Below are 22,497 nucleotides of genomic sequence, written 5' to 3'. Positions count from 1 at the left end.
GAGTGTGAGATTAAGTGAATAATGAGTACATATACGTCAAATGTGCACAGAACTGTGTTCTATATCTCCGCTGTGCGTTTCATAATATTTTCTATATTATGTTCCGTATAATACAATTTTTTTGTCTTTTGTTCCAGCTGCACTCGGAATACCGCAGCACTTACAGATGGCACGAGTACAAGGAACAGCAGCAGCAACAGGGGGTGGTCAAGCAACCAGCTCCCACCCCTCCACCCACGCTGCCTATCACCCGGGGTATGAGCAAGAGTAAACATTATTAATTTTTTTTTCTTATCTTAAATTATGTGCTCATGTAGGGCTTTGAGCAACTCATTAATTTATTAAACAATATCTTTATTTAGACGATGATCGGTCGGTCCTCCAGACCGATTTTGGCTACGGCGGGTAATCTCAAGAGAGATTAGCCAACTGCACAGGACATATTATAGCGCACAAGTGTGTGCGCAAACACAGGTGCACACTCTTTTCCCTAACTCTCATAATCCGATGGGACGGCAATCCGACACGACGGGAAAGAGTTCAGGCGTAGGACCAACGGCTTTACGTACTTTCCGAGGCACGGGAGTGTACACATTTCCAATTTCCAGACTCCGGGCTGCTACTGAGAATTTTTCTGATAGAAAAACCCAATAACTTTTTATTGGCCCGACCTGGGGATTGAACCCAGGACCTCCGGGTCTGCGGCCTTATATCAAGCCACTAGACCAACCAGGCAGTCAATCAATATAATATCATATTAGCTATACATTGATAAATGTTTAAAATCACACAATATCGCATCGCCATTACTATCCTTTTAAGTAGTGTATCCTTTCAATTCAATCACCAAACATTGATTACGCCGTTTAAACCGTAAAAACGTAAAAAAGAAACGCTTTCACGTGTATATATTAGTATAGATAAAATAAAACTATGAAACATAATGCACGATTAAATTATGAAACTAATAAAAAACTTATCGAAATCGTTGTTAGCACAACATAACATGATAAAATACCCAGCGTCAACGCTCTCGACCCCATAAACAACCTAACCCAAATTATCCTATCTGACAAATTATTCAGTTTTCGCGCGGCAAAAAACCAAATGTCAAAATGGGGTTGCCAGAATTATAGCTTCAATTACCCGCCGTCGGTCCGCCCTCGATTAAAAATGTCTTCACGTCTCGCAAACTTGGCGTTTTTTACTGTTTTTTATTTTATTATTATTGTTTCGGAAGGGCGATTTTATGGTTATGATTTTACTTGTTACGATTTTTCAGGCGTATTATATTTTCATTTGAATTTTATTAAGTGAGATACGAGCCACTTAAATTTTATTGCATTTTGACCACGAATAATAATATTTTAAAGTTTTGATCAATGTTTATTTTTGATAACTTTATTTCCTTTTAAACTAAATATATTAAGTGACTGATTTTTAAATATTCCTATGAAATCACAGATGTAGAAATATTAGAAATATTTGTAATTTAAAACACAGATAAAAAATAGAATACACTTTTAACGTATCAGGAAACAAAAGAACAGATAATCCAATTTCAAAATTGCACAAATTCAAAATTCGAGGGTCGGACGATTTACTCCGAATCCGATGCCAAATACTTTCGTATTTATACATCATGAGACCGCAGCCGTCGACGGAACATTACGGACACGTGCCCGTCACGTGTCCGACACGTTTACGTCACGTGTTCGGGGGTGAGGCGCGCTTGTATGGAGAATTACTTTAAAATTGACTTCGAATCGACCTTTTGAATTTTGAGATTGTAATCTAGGATGTATAAGTATTTATAATCTGAATTCATTTGTTAATAGTAGCCTATTAAGTGGTTTATCAGATGTTGCCAATGAATGAAATAAAAGAATAATTTCTCTATATCTCGAAATTTACCAACGCAAGTGGAATTGTGTCCATTTTACAGAATTAAATTATTAAAAAACATTGAGATGCAAAGGAAAACGTACTAATTTCTATTTTTTTATTGATAACACATCAATAAATAATAGTTAGAAAGCAAAAAAATCGATAGACAAACAAGGGTAAAAGGTACTGAACTGTTTTGCCAATTTACACTAATGGTCAAATAGATGTCACAGTTATAAAATATATACAGAATAAAAATATTTTTGGCACCTTTTTTTTGATGATTCCGAGTTTTTCATACCTACTATTCTAAGTATATTTTAACTTTTTCTTCGTAGCACTTAACGTAGCGAAGGCATAATGGGCGTGGCTTTAAGAGAAGGTACGAAAAAGATGTTGAAATGTTTTCACCGAAAAACTAAGCGATTTCTCCCCTTTATGGAAACTTTGTATTACTCTCCAGGATTTGTGTGAAATGGGACTCTAGTGTTGTGTATTAACGTTTATATTTGTTTGTTTGATGAATACGTATGGAAAGAGTTAGGGTGGGGTTGTTAAAACAGCGAACAATTTCTTCTGAAAATACTATGACAGCGACATTGCGTATTATATTATGTGTAATTATATTTTGTGTTTATACGTTTTCGTTTATTTTTATTTGAATTATCACAGTGTTATATAATTTAGTATTTTATAAAAAAGGGCGAAAACAGTTTCTTCTTTATTTATTTTGTTGCACATACTTGATCGAAGGATGTTGCGAGTTAGTATGACTACATAATATGTATATATCATGTCTTATGTGTAGTTAACACACATCAATTTGATAAATTAAATATATTATATAATAACAACTTCATTTTTAACAAACATGATAACGTGAAACTGTCTTTTTAATAAAAAAAATATACTTTATAAACGAACTTATATTTTGACGTTATAAGAGTGGAATTTATTTTAAAGTCGAAATTGAGTGCAGCTTACAAGTGTAACATTTGTACTTTAAATTAGTAAAATGCCTTTTTGGAAAAATAGAAGTCTTGTCAATCAATCATGGAATTTCTTTTATTTTTAATATTAAAAGTTAACCATCATGTTTCATAGCCTGGAGCAAGGGGTTGTCTCCGGAAGGAGGGAGCAACAAAGATGGCGGCACGGAAGTGGACACGTGCTCGCATCGTGAAGGATATCCTGCCTCACATCCATTGAATTATTGCTTCACTTATAATAATCGTATAAAACCATAGTTTTTCCCATTTCAAGTTTCGGTTATGGGAAAATGTTATTTTTTTTGTTACAGATTCTATTGTGTAAAGTGGAATGTATTATTTAATACGACTAATTATTAGTGGCGTTTCACTGAATAAATATAAAACTAAACTTTATCCAAGTAGGCTCTTTCAGGCACTATTGATTCTTCTTTTTATAAGACTAATCGATTGTACCGCTACCGGTTTCTTATGTAGATTCCATAGAGAAAAACCGACAAGGAAATCAGGATTTACACAAAATCGGACACAAAATATAACACGATTTTACGATAATGAATAGTTAAGTTGTTTATTTATCGAATTTAATAATACATATTTCTTTTAAAACATTAGTTTGTTAGTTGTTTTTTAAAAAAAATCACCAAGGAGGTCGATTGGTATATTTATAGTACAAAGTAACTACATATAAATTAAGACATTAAAAAAAAGTATAACTAAGATTAAATTAAGCATGAAAAAATAAAGCATGAAGCTTTATACAAATTTATGAATAAAACGATATCAGACGGTACTGATAATTTGCACTCAAAGTCAAGTGTTACCCGCATTAAAAATCCTCGCGTCTAATTACGCGTAGTGTTGCCAGATAAGATAATAAGAAGGTTATTACATTCGTGCGATATCTTTTTAATCTATGCTACCGTTTATTAATTTATTCTTATCTATAAATAGATATTTGCTTTCTAGCTTATCTGTTCAATTTTAACTTGTTAAGCATTATATTTATAATGTCGGTGATAAATAAAGAAAATATTGCTTAGCTGAACATTTCTTCTAACCAATTCTAACTCAGGTGACATAGGAGTCTGCCTGCCTTAAAAGCTATTATACCAACAATGTTATCAATGTTATGTATTTATAACGGTGATAGATAGGTAGATAATATAAGTCTCATTGTTCTAGTGGCTTGATGTAAGGCCGCAGACCCGGAGGTCCTGGGTTCAATTCCCAGGTCGGGCCAGTAAAAAGTCATTGGGGTTTTCTGCCAGAAAATTCTCAGGAGCAGCCTGGAGTCTGGAAGTTGAAAGTGTGTACACTCCTGTGCCTCGGGAAGAACGTAAAGCCGTTGGTCCTGCGACTGAACTCTTTCCGGTCGTGTCGGATTGCCGTCTCATCGGATTACGAGAGTTATGGAATAGAGAGTGCTTCTATGTTTGCGCACACACTTGTGCACTATAATATCTCCTGCGCAGTTGGCTAATCTCTCTTACATTACATAAAAGTCCTCCTTTTTAAATGTTACTGGATTATTTTTCTTACATAAGTCTTCATTTATAAATCAAGTATAGTGATGACCATTAACCAACAGATCTTATTTGCATATCTTCAAATTTGATCATGTCAGTTTGCTTAATGCACATTCAATACAAAGTCACGTTGATTCCAAACCTTTCTCTCCGTCCCCTACGCTCGATTTCAACAGCCCTAGGGCTCCATTACCGAACAATAATCCGTTATTGGTATCAATAAACAATTGGGGTGACTCAAAACGCATTATTCGATAGAGTTGTTTTTGAAGTGACTTGCTTAGAATGGGTTGAAAATATAGTTGTTAAGTAACTTCTCACTACATTGTAACTTAGACGTGATTAAGTTAGAAGCAGTTAATTATATTGTTTTAATTATATTTATGGAAGTGAACTTCCTTGAGCGCGATAAGAATGAAATTTTTAAGTTTTAATGTGTAACTATTTATACGTTTGCTGGAAAAGAATCTGACGCACTCTTAGTTTTTCCAAATTAACTATTATATTTTGTTAAGTGTTTTCACAGGCTCCGTCTTAACGCGAGCATACCTGTACTAAACGAATTTGCGCAGGTAATCGCGCCGTAAGCACGAAAACACGGTAGTTCGCGCAAGTTTAAAAGTGCGAATTGTACAATTGTTGAAATGCACCGTTTTAGGTTTGCGCAGTTTCACTTGAGCGTATGAATGGTCATGTCGAGTTTTAGACCTTCGAATACGATTCAGATTCAAAAATTGGCATAAAAGTCACTTATGTCAAAGGCATGGATTTAATTTTTTTATTTACATGATTAGTAATTAAAGATCTTACCTGTTGATACTTGAGACAGAGGGTACGTTGTCCTGGCTACAGATGCCTTCGCTTAGGAGCCGATCTCGTATCTCCCACGCGAACATCGTCGGGTTCTCTCGCTTGTATGCCGCTATAGCGTCTACAACGGGTGGAGTCGCGACCTTTGGCTTGGAGCCGCCGATCACGCCCGCTTTAAAACTACCCGTTTCGTAATACCTGTGAAAAGAATAAAATTTACGGTTAATGCAATTATTTCTATTAAACTCATTCTATTCAAACTCAAGAAGTTAAGTAAAAAAGTAACAGCCTAATATAAATATCCCACTGCTGGGCTAGAAACACACTTCTCATTATAAGGAAAAGGTTAAGAACATATTCCATATATATGGATTTGTTGTTTATTTTCTCAAGAAAATCAAATAAAACGAAAGAAACCAAATAAAATCAACATTAACAGTTTTTCAATAAGCCTCGGTTGTTGTTCATTCAACATATTTTTCAATTTCGAATGTCGAATTTAAAAACAGATTAAAAAGAACAATTCATTACAAATGACAAAGGACAAGAAATCACACCATACACGTATTCCCAAATCAGCTATAAAGCGGGGCCTGCACGGGCAGCACGCCCTTGCCCCTGGGGGCCTTGCATTAGGACTGTCGAAAATTAAATTTCGACTGCTCAATAAAATAATGAGAAGTATTATGGCAATTCGATTATGTAACCCTACCCTTTATTTTAAAGGGCGCATTTTTTTGCTTATACAGCGAACGTAGTTTGGAAATGTCGAGGTAAGTGCTATACTTACTATAACTTACGTCGTAGCTAATGTTGTATTTTTTTTTATTTGACTTTGACATTTAACAAAAAAACTCACTTTCCCATTTATAATATTAGTAAGGATTATTAAAAAAGATCATTAGATTACTCAATATTGGTGTGTTTCGTTTTGAAAGTCGAATAAGCCAGTTTCAGCCATACATGGAAAACAACGTATGATATATAAGAAACAATATACGAAATGAGTTTTACAGAATATCACCAAACGAAAGTGTATTTATTTATCTATTGCTATTTTTAATATTTAGTTAATTCTTAATCTTGTGTTGGTTGGCATTTTGTGGAAAAAAAGCAAGCAGAAATGTTATACAAAATACATATGCTATGGTATCGCGAAAAATATAAATTTTAAAATTTCGAAAGGTCGTATGTTATTATACTATTTATAGATATTTAATTATTTAAAAGTTCAATTAGTTGGTATAGGGAAGTATAAGTATGTTCATATGCATATAACATTGATATCCTACTTAATAATAACAATCAGATCATATGGGCTGATATGACGTGCACGGTATTTCACATAAGACCTTATGTAATAAAATGCTCGGAAAAGCCAAGGATAAAAATTAGTAAGAACATAAATTCGAATTTCGAAACGTTGTGAAATGACATTTAAAAATTTTTATTTTTTTATTTTAGTCGTTATTAATTCAAGGCAAACGGAATAAATAGAAACTGTTTACATATCAAAGAATGACAACTATCAAAATTTTCAAAGAACAAATAAATAAATCATTATGGCGCTTTACCAACGCTGAGAGGGTCGGTCGTCTCGCGGGACTGCAACAATTTCTTTGATAATGGATTGTTTTTCATTAACACCACCCCATGGATTTCACATAATACAATATTATGTATATAAATATAAATAATTATATAAAGGTTCAAACAAATTATTAGTGTACTAATTACAATGTGGCCTTACTTTAGTAATGAATAATAACTGTACAACCGTTTCAATAACGCTGTTGATTACAAGCAAAAATAAATAAATAAATAATAATGTGACATGATTGCATTATAGAAAGACAATATTATTAGATAACAGTAACGGCTTGTGAATTTCCCACTGCTGGGCATCTCCTTTTTTGTAGTAGTTTTTGTAACTTATTACACCACCTTGCTCCAATGCGGTTTGGTGGAAATACAAATGTGGCAGAATTTCAGTTAAAGTAGACACATGCATGTTTCCTCACGATGTTTTCCGTCAAGTACGAGATAAATTATAATCAAAAATTAAGCACATGAAAATTCAGTGGCGCTTGCCCGGGTTTGAACCCACGATCATCGGCTCTCAGATTAATTAGATAAGTATATAATATATGAAATCTTCATTCAAGTTGTCACGCTAGAATATAGTGAAACATTTTTTTAAGTAAGATTGTTTCCTCAATCTTCGTTAATAGTTTTTTCGAAAGCGTAAAGCTTTTGTTAGGAAGATAACAATTATTATTACTGAGGGTAGATTTGGACCTGCGACTTTTATGTCGCTAGGCCGAATACTTTAACATATTATTGAGTACTTTCCGATTGTGACTACGAAAGCGTGAAGGGGTGGAGTGTTAGGTAGCCTATATCTATTCCAAACTTCATCCAAATGCTTTCAGAAGTTGTACAAAGTAACAAAGATCCACCCACACGAACTTTATCGTTTATAATAATACTACGAGTCTTTATCTATCTTTTATCTCTTATAAGATATGATCTAGAATGTTTACAATTCATCATTATACAATTTACAATTCATTATTATAGATTGTATGTACATAGTACTTAATAGTTAATTAAAATACCGAAACAGCCTGTGAATGTCCCACTGCTGGGCTAAAGGCCTCCTCTCCTCATTTTGAGGAGAAGGTATGGAGCTTATTCCACCACGCTGCTCCAATGCGGGTTGGTGGAATACACATGTGGCAGAATTTCAGTGAAATTAGACACATGCAGGTTTCCTCACGATGTTTTCCTTCACCGTAAAGCACGAGATGAATTATAATCACAAATTAAGCACATGAAAATTCAGTGGTGTTTGCCCGGGTTTGAACCCACGATCATCGGTTAAGATTCACGCGTTCTTACCACTGGGCCATCTCGGCTTTTTTAAAATAGATACCTAATAATTATTGGAAAATTTTATGTATCAAAGCTAAACTTTAATAAAGTTTTGATTGAAACAAATTCTTATTCAACAGAAATTTCTAGAAAAAATAATGTCGCTAAGCTTCAATCCGCTTATTATATCAGCGCGGTATTCAGGCGATACATGTAATAGAAAAATAGTTTTCTTTATTATTATAAGTATAAAGAACACCAACCTATTATTCAACTTAAACCGATTCATGTCTATAATCACTTTACCTCACCCTCTTCCCGTCTCTCCCCGGATCTCTGTCCAATATGTCAGATATTCAATACCCGCAAATCGATGTGTTATTTGTCATAGAATAATATACTCGTCAGTTATTGTGACTTTGCTTATAATGATTTAATAAAGAAGGTTTTTTTTTCCATATATAAGCTAGCGCTTGACTGTTATCACACCTGATGGAAAGTGATAATACAGTCTAAGGTGGAGCTTGCCTAGAAGATGTCTGTTAACACTTGACTTGAAGGTACTCATATTGTTGGTGGTGGGGAAAACGGAGGTCGGGAGGGTATTCCTGACCTTAGCGGTGCGTATCAGAAACGAGGAAGCAAAACGATATTGATGATACGTTATTTATATATATTTGTGACTAAAGGACACTTGAAGGAGTAAATTTAGTCATTAAGCAGATTATAATGATGTTTTGTCAATGCAATCACACGTTTTTTTTTGTTTTTCAAATCGGGCTTGCAATTTCTAACAGTATTGCTTTCAAATAAAACATGAAACTCATCAGCCTGTATAATATTAGTATAAATCCACACCCAAACCTATTCACTATCGATTTATTAAATAGTAATACCAAGTACTAATAATATCAGATAAAACACAAATAAGACAAATGGCATAAAACAATAAATAACTCACATAAAAAAGCAATAAAATAAACTATAGAAAAAAATATATAATCAATCAATAAAATAAAATAATTAAAACAAAAAAAAAACAAACATTCTATCCACATTGATATACAGATAACAAATAAGCGAAATATTTTATTAAATAGTAATTCCAAATTCAAATTGATCTAACCATAAATAAGAGCGTACTTGAAGTGAAAACATGTAATCCAATAGTTTAGCACTTAAGTAATTTCGTGTAAGGGCTTCGATGTAAGCCAATTACAAGTGTGATCACACCCCGAGCGGTACCGACAGCAGCAATGTTACAACGATGGATCCAATTATCTTAAATTAATCTTTATTCATACCAACACAGAGACTTTAATCGCTTCAAATAATTCGTCTTAATTATATTTTAGTTACATTCATGAAAATATATTATAGGTTTAGTGCTGGAATTTTCATTTTACTGTTGATCCTATTGTGTAGAAACGTCAAGAAATTTAACAGACAGCTTTTATATATATGTATAAATAATATTGTATTAAATATTTAAATTCTCGTATATATAGACTAGTGATTACTTCTGGCGTCATAGTAATATGGTAAATGTTTTAGACGAATTCATTTGTTTGAATTCTACCTAAATATGGTGGTAGAGCTTTGTGCAAGCTCGTCTGGGTAGGTAACACCAACTCATCAGATATTCTATCGGCAAAACAGCAGTACTTGGTATTGTTGTGTTCCGGTTTGAAGGGTGAGTAAGCCAGTGTAATTACAGACACAAGGGACATAACATCTTAGTTCCCAAGGTTGGTGGCGCATTAGTGATGTAAGCGATGGTTAACATTTCTTGCAATGCCAATGTCTATGGGCGTTGGTGACCACTTACCATCAGGTGGCCCATATGCTTGTAAGCCTTCCTATTCTATAAAAAAAATTTTTTTGCATCTTTCTTATAGTGAGAATAAATGTTCTATAAAGACGCTTCGTTATAATTATTAAATATATATATTATATACGTATGTATTTTACTAATGTGAATGTTATAGTGCTATATGAAACCTATAAAATATAATGAAGGCACGGGCGCAATAGTTTGTATAGAAAACATATTACGTAAAAAAACCACAGTTAATAATTTTAATAAAACTTTTTTGGTAACGGTACTTGAGTTTTATAACAAGCTTGGAGGCGATTGTTCGAGGGAGATTTGCTGTTTTAAGGGTGGCTAATGTAGAATTTCGAATATGCTCTTTTTGTGTCACAGGATAATGAACATTAATGGCTATTTCTTGGAATTTGAATACTTTTACACGTGATTTTTTGACGACAATTAGCTTGCTGTAGCGTTTCGCATAGCGATATCATTTTGTTTTGTCTAATATATATGTATATTCGCTAATATTACAAAGACGTCATGTACATAAGGAAATCAAATAATTTAGACTTTATTTAAAAAAGGAATGTAACTATTTTGATTGTTTTTTTAAGGTTTATAATTCCTTTTGATACAAATTATTAATACAAAATTTCGTAAGATTATTTTAATTAACATATGACAATGCTAGATGCATTAATCAATAAAAAAAAACATAATAATACTTTACAGTGTCAATAAAGAAAATTTTACAGCCGATTCATTTAAAAAAATATATTTTCCGGAATTAAAATTGAAACCAACTAACATACAAACGAAAGTAGCACGATCCTGTCCGTATATAATAATTATACAGTTTTTCTGTCCGTACGTCTGGACGCAGAAAGCGTAACGCTCGGCTCACTTCCGCTTTGAAAAAAAAAATCAAACCATTTTAGACTTAATTCCTTTGCCGATAGAGTTCATATTGTATACAATGAACATATAAATGTATACCCAACGATGTTGTAATTAAAGTTTAATACATCATGCGAAAATAGTTGTTATATTAACGCAATAAAGACGAAATTTCTTTAAATATTTACTCACAAATTTTACGTTGAACATTGTTTGTATACTAAAGTAATGATTTTGAAGAAATAATTACGATTAAAAGTCGGCTTAGTTCTTATCGCCTCGTTTGTTAGTCTAGATCTAGAAAAATAGACAAGTTACGTTATCAGTGATATACGATATGATGTTAACGGTTATGTACCAAGTGGCCAGTTTTAAAGTTAATAAAATGTATATAGAGTTTTTTAATCGGAGAAAATTCAATTCAGTAAATAATTGGTACTTATCCGTATTCGATCCCTCAATTTTCGGTTAAGATTCACTTGATCTTACCACTGAGCCATGACTTCGTTTCTATAAATTTGTTTCGTATAGAATTTTCAAAAATCGAACTGTACATTAGCAAGTTACCTAAAACATAGTTTTTTTTTTAATATTTGGAATTCATTTTGCTATTTGCTAAGAATGCAGCGCATTAAAGAATACGAGGTGTGAGAGGGACGTGTAATGAATTGCAGACCTCAAAAAAGAAAATATATTTAATTATTAAAATAATTTTGTCGTTTTTTTTCTTTCAAAGCTCCTGAACGCATATATAAGATAACAGTTATGAACAAACATAACACCAATATTGCAGTGGATGAAAAAAACAGACCGAGTTCAAAACAGGGATAGAGGTCGCACGAGACAAATAAATTGAAAAGCAATAGAGCTTCCATTCAGCTCTCCCGCGGGGCTAGTGATGTGAAACGGGATTGGGTGTATCCCGGTGAAGTTATTGTAACGATTTTAAGGTGTCGATAAATATTATTGATCTATTATTGCTATTTCATTTGGAATTGCAGTATCTGTCGATAACATAAGATTTTTAATATTTTAGTTCTAAAGATTATACATATATTTAGGTATATAAATAGCAATATACTAATTATTTACATGACACACCTAGACTTAAAACGAAATAATGTCATGGTCATGTGTCATGATCATTTGCACTTAAGCGATTATGTAAATAACTAAGTATTTACTGGTAATAATCAAATTGAACGAAAAAAAATGTCACACCTCGAAATAAATACAACAATTCTTATACAAGATAATTATCGTTACATACATAACAAATAAAATACGGGATTTTGATTTTAATATAATCCCGCGTCCTGGGATTCCCATCACTAGGGTCAGTTTCAATTTAAAACGAACAATAGCCTGTCCGAGTGTCCGTCCACATAGCGTTGTCTATTGTTTGAATCATTTCAGTTCGTTAATATTAATATCGTTTTGTTATTTAACACATTATATTAACAATATGTATCAAAATGTATTTAATATTAGACGAAGCTTACAATAATATTCCACGATGTAATGTACTCGTAAGTGTGTATCCTCTATTGGAGATACTTAATAAATAAATAAATGTTTGATTTTTATCTTTTATTTAATCATACGTAATAAAAGACACAAAACTTAGTTTCAAGTCATTTTGTGTTACAGTTTATTCCGAATTACTTGAATTACATTCAACACAAAGGTTTCCTAACGAAATTTCCCTTTGGAAAATCACAATGCACAGAGGCAAATTGTGCACATCCAGTTTTGAACCCGTTATCTTTGATTAAGATTCATGTTTAATAAAAAAGAGCTAGATTTTTTTTGTATTACAACAACTATACTAAAATACAATTTTCGAATAATTTTTGGTAAAAAAATACTAATATTAAACAATATTGCAATTCACAGATGGTTCGATAATAAAAATAGAGCACCGATGGCTCAGTGGATAGAACATATAGATCTTCACTGGAGATCGCGTGTTCAATGATCGTAGGTTACGACTGAGTTATCACGTGCTTAATTTGTGTTTTAATTAATCTCTTGAATTGTAATGAAGAAATATATGGCGTTGAAGATACATTTCCTTCATATATACTTGCAGCTCTAAGCCTCAAAAGGAGAGATTTTGCCCAGCTGTGGGCTTAACGTTTAGATTCTAATGAATTACTATTAACAGTTAAAAACTGGGGCAATAATACGGGGCATTAAACAGCGGTTAAGTTAATCGTCTTGATTACGGTTGTTAAGCGATAGCTAACCGCTAATGAGGCGCGCGGTTTTGATAAATTAAAATAAATTGATTACTTTCTCAATACGAGTATATTGAGAATATCTTAGGGCCAATTTTTAAACGTCAGCTAAATTGTATTTTGCGAATGTGCAAAATAAAAAATTAAATAAATAATCTGTCAAAACTACATTATGCAATAAAAAACTAAAAATATTATTCCTGTAATAAAAAAGAGTTGTTAACTTTATTCTTCTAATAAAATTGTATATAATTATCTTCTTTAAAATTTATTATTACTTTACATTAATATTTACCTTAATTAAAAGGACAATGGAATATAAAACGGAAATATAATTAAACAGATTCGTTGATTATTATACTAACAGATATATTAGTTTTAAAAATTATTATCCGAATGAATAATTATCAGTGGGGGGAGGCATCGATGATGACTGTTTGGTAGACTAACAACTAACATAGACCCAAGGACGGAAAAACAACCACTTGGTCAATATAAGCAGTTAACTATTTAGGTCAAAAACAGATGCTAGTAGAGACATGCCCCGAAACCCAGAATAGGCTTAAAACTAAACTTAAACTTGAGGAACACACACTAATAACCAACGACAACTGCCCAGAAATTCTACTCAATCGGATAATGATAATATTTTATATATCAATAAACAAACCATCGAAAATAGAAGAGTTTTCGTAAAAGGAACTTTAGAAACTTTGTTATTATTTGTCAACACGCGTTATTAATAAAACTATTTAACAAAAATATATACGATTTTTTGTAATCATTCGTAGCTACGAGTATTCCGAAGTATTGCAAACAGTTTTCAAACGCAATCAATTTACCGACTATTTCATTCCATAAGCCTCATAAGAACCTTCAACTCGAAATAATTTCAACACTAAAAATTACACGAAATACGGTCCTTATATCTTGTGACAATGCCATGAATCACGTACATTATGTATGTATGTTCCGTTCGTTGAGCAGAGCGGCGCGTGCGCTCACTACCATCAGACATTACACCCATGTACAACCATTGTTTTCGCCTTTTGTATCAGACACACGAGTATCACCTTCAATTCTAGTACGATAAAAGTTATTATCGCGTGTATATAGTTTAGCTCGTGCCACTGTAATTGGATCTAAGATTTTTCTAATACACAGCATTATAATAGCTCAATTTAATGGTGACATAGTTTTTGTGTTTTTATATTCTCGTTTAAACAATAGCGTTTTTTGTCATCACTTAGGATGTTTAATGTTTGGCAAGTGCCCAAAACATAAGACTACCATCATTAATAAAATATAGAATATATAATGTATAAATTGCAAATTATTAATATAATTGCATAATATAATTATAATAATAAATCCTGGGACATTATTCACACACGGCCAATCTAAGCAGAGCTTGTACTATGGAAATCAGACAACTGATATACTACATATAATACTTTTCTTTACATACATACTTATATAGATAAATACACCCAGACTCAGAACAAACAGACATGATCATGTACATAAATGTCTGTCCTGGGCGGGAATCGAATCCACAACCTTCGGTGGGAATAGCAAGTATCTACCAGCCACTCCAACCGGCTCGTCAATATATATATTTGGATAAAAAGTTAAATATTTTGTACCTACTATCTGTTGTACTTCGTTTAAATCACCAATCTATATTTTTTCGTTTATAATTTTAAACACAAAGGTCAACCATACACGTCCAATTATAGGTATACCACCTTTTTGTGTTATAGGTAAATTTTAATGTTATAGGTGCATTTTATATAATTTTAATAACAATATAGGTCATAATAGGTTTTTGAATAGTAAATTCTTTTATGTGCTTGAAGGAAAGTCTGACCCTAACCTTAATCTAGTAGATAGAAGAGATTATTATGATTCCAAATTAAAAAGACACGTTACATACTACGTTACACTCACCGTGATAGTATCTTCGACACACAACCATGTGACACTCGTAACTGTCGGCTGATGTCGCACGGCCGCACGCCGCTGTGAGCCAGCTCAACAATCCGCTGCCTTACAACGTCCGGTAACGGTCGCCCGTTCACGAAAACACCACCCAATTGATTAACACCTCCGTGACCTGAAAAATAATAGACGGTTTATAAAAAAAGTTTATTTTTACACTGAACCCACTTCTATTAAGCACTATATTGTTTCTTTATATACGACTTTAGGTAGGTATATATGAAGGTCCCCATGATGACGTCCTCCTGACAATGATGATTCAAAATTGCTCGTAAGGAAACACACAACCCCAGTTCACTACAGCGTCGGATGAGAACATTAAAATCCCCATACACTCAAATGTCTTGCCATCCCTTTAGGAGCAACCTTTAAGAACCGGGTGAGCACGAGGCGTGACGATCGATCGGTCACGCCCCGTGCCTCGGTCGATACTGCCACCGGTTTTATTTTCATCTCAACTGATTGCTACTATGCTGAATATTTGTTAGTCTATTTTTATACGGGTTTTGTTTAATTTACACATGTAATATTTTATTAGTAAATACTTATAAACGTTCTGTAGCGGGTGTTTTTATCTCCTTCTGTAATCATTGTTTTGACATTTGAAAGAAGAAGACACAACATTGCTTAACGAATCATTATTGTTGTGTTCCGGTTTGAAGGGTGAGTGAGCCAGTGTAATTACAGGCACAAGGGACATAAAATCTTAGTTCCCAAGGTTGGTGGCGCATTGGCTATAAGCGATGGTTGACATTTCTTACAATGCCAATGTCTAAGGGCGTTTGGTGACCACTTACCATCAGGTGGCCCATATGCTCGTCCTCCTTCCTATTCTATAAAAAAAAAAAAAAATCTAAACAATATTTAGGCGTAAGCTCGTAATATCAATACTACTTACTTATACTAGATGAAATTTTTTTTTTTTACAAGAGATCATACTAATATTACTTGTAGCGCAGTGCCTTACAAATAATAATTTCAATTCCTTCATAATAAATACTACAAAAAACGTACGATAAAATTCGATATTCACAATGTTAATACTATACATATCTATAGATTAATTTTAACATATATGTAAGCGTCATATATTTAATGCGTCGATCAAGGCGTGTGTTTCAAGACGATGCGTTTACGTACTATTCGAAATGCGAGTACAGCGAGAATTCAGCGAAGGAGTCATGAAGATTTGTTATTAACTTTTTTTTCCTTTTTCGTATTTCACATGATATAAGTTTGGTTTATATACATTTTTACACTTGTTAGTTTTTTTTTTTTTTTCTTAATTACCATACATTTAATTTTACTGTTTTATCTCTTTTATATATATGTTCACTTCCAGATTAATTATTTGTGGAAACTGTATTGGCATGTGTGTTATTTAAGGTTTATAAGTTTTATGTAATATAAAATATGCTGTTTGTTTCACTTACTTACAAATAAACAAATGTTACCGTGAACTGAATCCACATTGGGTTCGCTATAAGCCTCGCTTTTATGTTCATTGATTAGTGAATCATCACGAAATCTCCTAAACTATCCGTCAAATTGACTTGAAATTTGTCACTCGACGACGCTCACTAAGAACGGATTTCATGTAAATCGTATCCAAAATACATTTTTCATATTATCTACCCGTGCGAAGCCGTGATTTGCAAGTGATTATATAAATCTGAAGCTCGGTTCTAACGCGATCCTTTCAGGATCTGCGTCTACATCTCTGTTTTTTCGTTTTGGGTTAGATAGTCCAGGTATTGTGAAAGCTTATAGACCGTAACAGCATGTGAATGTCCCACTGCTGGGCTAAAGGCCTCCGCACCTCTTTTTTTTTTTTTTTGAGGAGAAGGTTTGGAGCTTAATCCACCACGCTGCTCCAATGCGGGTTGGTGGAATACACATGTGGCAGAATTTCAGTGAAATTAGACACATGCAGGTTTCCTCACGATGTTTTCCTTCACCGTCAAGCACGAGATGAATTATAATCACAAATTAAGCACATGAAAATTCAGTGGTGCTTGCCCGGGTTTGAACCCACGATCATCGGTTAAGATTCACGCGTTCTTACCACTAGGCCATCTCGGCTTTTTAGCTTATAGACATACGACCTTAATTGTCCTCCAGACTGATTTCGGTCTCGGCGGCCAATCTTAAGAGAGATTAGCCAACTACGCAGGAGATATCATAGTGCACAAGTGTGTGTGGCTTGATGTGCTTTCCGAGGCACGGGAGTGAACATACTTCCAACTTCCAGACTCCGGGCTGCTACTGAGAATTTTCTGACAGAAAAACCCAATAACTTTTTATTGGCCCGACCTGGGAATTAAACCCAGGATTCCGGGTCCACTAGACCAACGAGGCAGTTAAATTATTCTAAAAGCTTACAGACATACAGTCTTAATTATAAATGTTGCTTAGCAGCTGTTTTGTTAAACACTGATCTTGCTCTTTCTATCATCATTGATTTGACGTTCGAAAGAAAAAGACAGCATTGTTTAACTAATCACGCGCTAAATAATTTTTATAAGTAAGGCTGCTGCTGTTTAACGCTGAAACCGTTTTATTTAAGTCCTTTTGAATGTATGTTTGTTATAGCATCGCTTCTAAACCATCGAATTAACCATAATGGAATCAGACATTGAAATAAGGATTATGAGATTTACGAGAAAAATAATTTTCACAGATATTTATTATATTAAAAAAAAAACTAAATTAATTAATAATTTCATAAATTCGTATAAAAACTGTCCATAAAAACGTAAAAAAAAAACACAATCTTTATCTAAAATATATATGAGCATTTAATGACGTAACTGAATAACGACTTCCGACAAAATGACGTTATTATTCAAAACGACATTGAAACAATATTAAGCTGCTTTATTAATTTTTTTAAGTATTATAAATAAGTAGTGCGAATCTCGTCTCCAGGACACCCGGGTGGGAGGACGCGAGGCGTGACGGAACATCGACCGGTCACGCCCAGTGCCTCGGTCGATACCGTGTTCGGTTTGTTTTCATCTCAACAGATCAGTGATTTGCTAAATTAGGACACTTTGTATATAGGACTAGATTAACATGAAATTCCCGCTTTTTGATGTTCTAAATTTAAATGAAACTACGAAACGCGTTCTTATATGTTAATATTATACAATAAAACCTTCTTCAAAACGGGAGCGAGTTTAATAGTCTGTGTATTGTAAACCACTTTTTTTCTTTTAGTTATTACATAAGCCTTCATAGAATCTACATTCGAATCTGTAGTATCTTTTTATTTAATTTATGATAAATGACGATTTGAAATTTCTTTTTTTTTTAATTATTTTTTTTTATAAATTCAATACTATAATATGTAATACAATAAATCAACTTCTGACTCGAGTTAGCAATTACGAATTTATATTATATATAAAACGCTTAGGCAAACGTAGTGTAGGACGCCCTGTGACAAGATGGACCGACGATTTAAAAAAGGTGGCAGGCTCGGGATGGATGCGAACTGCCCAAGATCGGGATGGTTGGCGTTCTATGGGGGAGGCTTTCGTCCAGCAGTGGACGGCAAAAGGCTGATACGAATTATATATATTTGTAACTGAATCGTTTGGAGATTCGAGTGATAACAAAAAATATCACTCGGTAGTACACTCATCATATATTCTAACGCCAAACAGCAATACTTGTGTTCCGGTTTGAGGCGAGTGAGTCAGTGCAACACGCACAAAGTACATCTTAGTGGTGGTTGGTGATGATTTGGTGATATACGGGCTGGTTAGTATTTCTTACAGCGCCAATGTCTATGGACAATTGTGACCTAACATGAAGCGGTTCAATTATAATAATTTAAGTCTTATTTTAGTATTTGTGTTTTTTATAATATGCGGAGACATAATCGTTGTTTTTATATTTTATATTTGTGATAACGATATGTCTTCCTCAATAATAAACAATATGGTTACAATAAGATTTATTTCACGTCACGATAAAGAATAGTTAAATACAAATTTCCATTTCAAATGAAGAATTTTTAAAAATCCTTACATAGTATATGTGTATGTCAATTTTCATGATTGTAGCTTCAGTAGTTTGGGCCGTGCTTCGATATGTCTGCAGTTATTTTATATAATATACAAATACAATATCAGTTTATCGAATTGTTATAATTAATGGTTATATTGTTATACGCGCTGACTTATATACCTATCTGCTAACACAAATGATGTACTATATAGTATTATGTATACAATATTTACTTCAACATTTGCCTATATGAAAAAAATGCATAGCTACTCTCAAAAACAATTTAAACAAATATTATGAAATAAAGATTACCGTCAGGTGGGGCATGGACATCTGTCATTCAACAATAGCGACCTTACTTATCTATAAACTTTGCTTAGCTGTTTAGTTTTAGTTTTAAATAGTGATTTATCTCTTTCTGCCATTATTGATTTGACATTCTAAAGAAGAAGACGCACATTGTTAACTAATCAACCGCTAATTTATAAGTGGGCCGTTGATGTTCAATAATAATTGTAACAATATAAGAATAAGGTTTTATAAAAGAACGATACGCATCAGCCGTTTGTTAAGGTTCTCTTGACCCACCCCTCGGGATAAAAATAAACTGTTACAATCTCCAAATTAATTAGGGATGAGCATATTTCAAAGACAAGAGCGTCACCTGGCGAGGTTTTCCTGCTCGTCCCTATTTCCGTAGCGCCATCTTGTCCGCCATTATAGTTAATTACAAAGGGCTCCGCAATGATTATTATATTTTGTATCATATAGATCTACCTATACATAACATAATGTATTTTATAAGTAAATAACCTACCTATGTATCTTAAAAATATATAAGTATGCAACATATTTGTTATACTTAACTTACGTATAAACAATTCACGACTTAAAATTATATCCCACTGCTGGGCTAAGCCTCTCCTTTTGACTAGTAGCTTTGGAGCTCATTCCATCACTGTTGCTCTAATGCAGGCTACCTCACGTTTTCCTTCACCATCAAGCACGGGATGAATTATAAACACAAATGAAGCACTTGAAAATTCATTATGAGATCATGTTAGTACACATGATCTCATAATGAAATTTCACACGGGGGCACGTGTATCAAGTTTATGTAGCAACATCAATCAAAGAAACTTTATTCAGGCTTCTAATAGCATTTATCAGTCGTAAGTTTAAAAACTAATACTAAATGAAAGCTATTGTTGAACCTACTAACTATGTAACAATAAATATATAAAAACAGTTATACTTCATGATTTTATATTTTTTGTTGTTTTTTTTTTTATAATATCGGTAGGCTGACTTGCAAATAGGTCACCTGATGATACGAACACAGATCGTGTAATACTACACTATTATAGTAGTAGATATGAATGAAATGTTAACCATTTCTTACATTGCCAATGTCCCTTGAAATCGGGACATAACACTAGTAAGTACTGGTGTTTGGCGGTAGAATATCTGATGAATGGGTGGTACCCAGACGGGCCTGCACAAAGCCCTACCACCAAGTAAGAATTTAAAAAAACAAAACTAACGATAAACACTACGCGAAGTGTAAACGTAGGTGAGATATATCTGATATGAACAGGCTCATTTAATTTATTATTTAAATGCAAAAAATATATAAATATTTCATATAAAATATAGATACAAATATTTCTGCAAATTTATTTTATAAACAATTCAACAACGTCCGTCACTTGGCGAGAGTTTCCCGCGCATCCCTACTTCCGGCGCGCCATCTTGTCATTATAGTTAATTACCCCGGTACACGGGTGCTTAGTTGGTACATCTTTCGTCCTAATAATAGGGGTTCGAGTGTTTTCGCAAAAGGAATTACCTAAATATGTTTTAGAAGGAAATTTAATAAGACGCTTATTAAGTAAATCGCAATTAGGTCTAAGTTAATGGCTTATATGAATAAAATCATTAACTTTAAATTTAAAGAGGTAAATTAAAAAATATCATGAACAGACAGACGATAAAAAATAGTATAAAAATATGTACTTATATTATAAAAAGCCGAGCAAGCATCACTGAATTTTCATGTGCTTAATTTGTGATTATAATTCAAATCGTATTTGACGGTGAAGGAAAACATCGTGAGGAAACCTGCATGTGTCTAATTTCACTGAAATTATGCCACATGTGTATTCCACCAATCCGCATTGGATCAGCGTGGTGGAATAATCTCCAAACCTTCTCCTCAAAAAGGGAGGGGAGGCTTTAGCCCAGCAGTGGGATATTCACAGGATGTTACTGTACTGTTATAAAAAGAGTGATAGATATTAATCTTTAGTTAATAATAGTTGTTCCTAACTGCAATAATCCTTACAAAAACTATTTTTTATTTATTTATTGAGGATCTCCAACAAATAATACACACTTACGAGTACATTGCATCGTGGAATAATGTTTTAAAATATGTGAGCTTCAATTATAGGAGATCATATCAAGCTCGTAAAATAATGACTAAACAGCATTAAAAAAATTAAAAAGATATGTTACGTTTTATCGTTTTTTCACTATAATCTTCATTTAAATCAGTGCAATAGAAGATTTATTTATGTTGTAATCTTGAAAAATGACTCTACAAAAATGCTTGGGATAATTAACCTGATTAATATACCTTTTTCTCAATTTGTATTATAATACATTTGTATAATATATTGAATATTTCTTCAAGTAAGATTATTTTTATTCCATTGGAAACTGTAGAGTTATTTAAGAACAAAGTCGAAACTAAACACAGAACGTGATCGTGAAATATCAAATCAAGCGATATTGACCATTTATATTATCATATTTAAAGGATATAAGTTTCAAAACAGCATATCATTGTAAGTCGGTTGAATCATTTCACAAGTGAGAAACGAAGTGATTTCTAACATAAAAGCACAGCTGAACATCCATGATACGAGCGAATCTGAGTGCAAAAGCTGGTAAATATTATTATTATTGTCGGTCAGTCACGCAAACTCTGATTTCGAGGGACGGCAGCTTCCGTTTCCTGCGGGATTGTATTCATTTCGAGTGATTTTGATGCCTCTATTTTTGAGTTCGTTTTGTTTCTATCCAAATAATACGATTATACATTGTTTGGAAATGATTGAAATACTCTTCATGGTTAAGTTAAGGGACTAATTCTACTAATCTATAACGATTACGATACGTTCCCGATTCAATTTCAATCCGACTTCGACTGTTCTATGTTTATTCGGATCGGAGCCGAAACGATATGATGTTAACCAGAAACTTTTGTGTCAAACCCAAACTTAATTGTTAATTTTAATGCCAATAGTCGATAATTAAATTAAACAATAGGAAAACGGATAAACGGCAACGATCACGCTTCGATTCGATTGCGATAAAGTGACAATTTGTTAATAGAATTGTCTCTCAGTTGAGTATCTTTCTAATGGGTTTTATTT

The 22,497-nt window shown here is 33.1% G+C and overlaps 1 protein-coding gene across 1 annotated transcript in view; it reads right to left on the bottom strand.

The window, feature by feature from the left end:
- Positions 1–22,497, bottom strand: part of LOC126778000 (paired box protein Pax-5) — a 66,415-nt gene that overhangs the window by 16,929 nt on the left and 26,989 nt on the right. Inside the window, exons 3-4 of the mRNA XM_050501374.1 lie at positions 14,993–15,158; positions 5,216–5,413 (exon numbers count right to left, since the gene is read on the bottom strand). Of these exons, the coding sequence (XP_050357331.1) occupies positions 5,216–5,413; positions 14,993–15,158 (364 nt within the window). The remainder of the gene's footprint in view (positions 1–5,215; positions 5,414–14,992; positions 15,159–22,497) is intronic.

The sequence above is a fragment of the Nymphalis io genome, chromosome 24, assembly GCF_905147045.1.
Source record: "Nymphalis io chromosome 24, ilAglIoxx1.1, whole genome shotgun sequence".
Lineage (NCBI taxonomy): Eukaryota > Metazoa > Arthropoda > Insecta > Lepidoptera > Nymphalidae > Nymphalis > Nymphalis io.
This window is presented reverse-complemented; position numbering and strand designations above follow the sequence as displayed.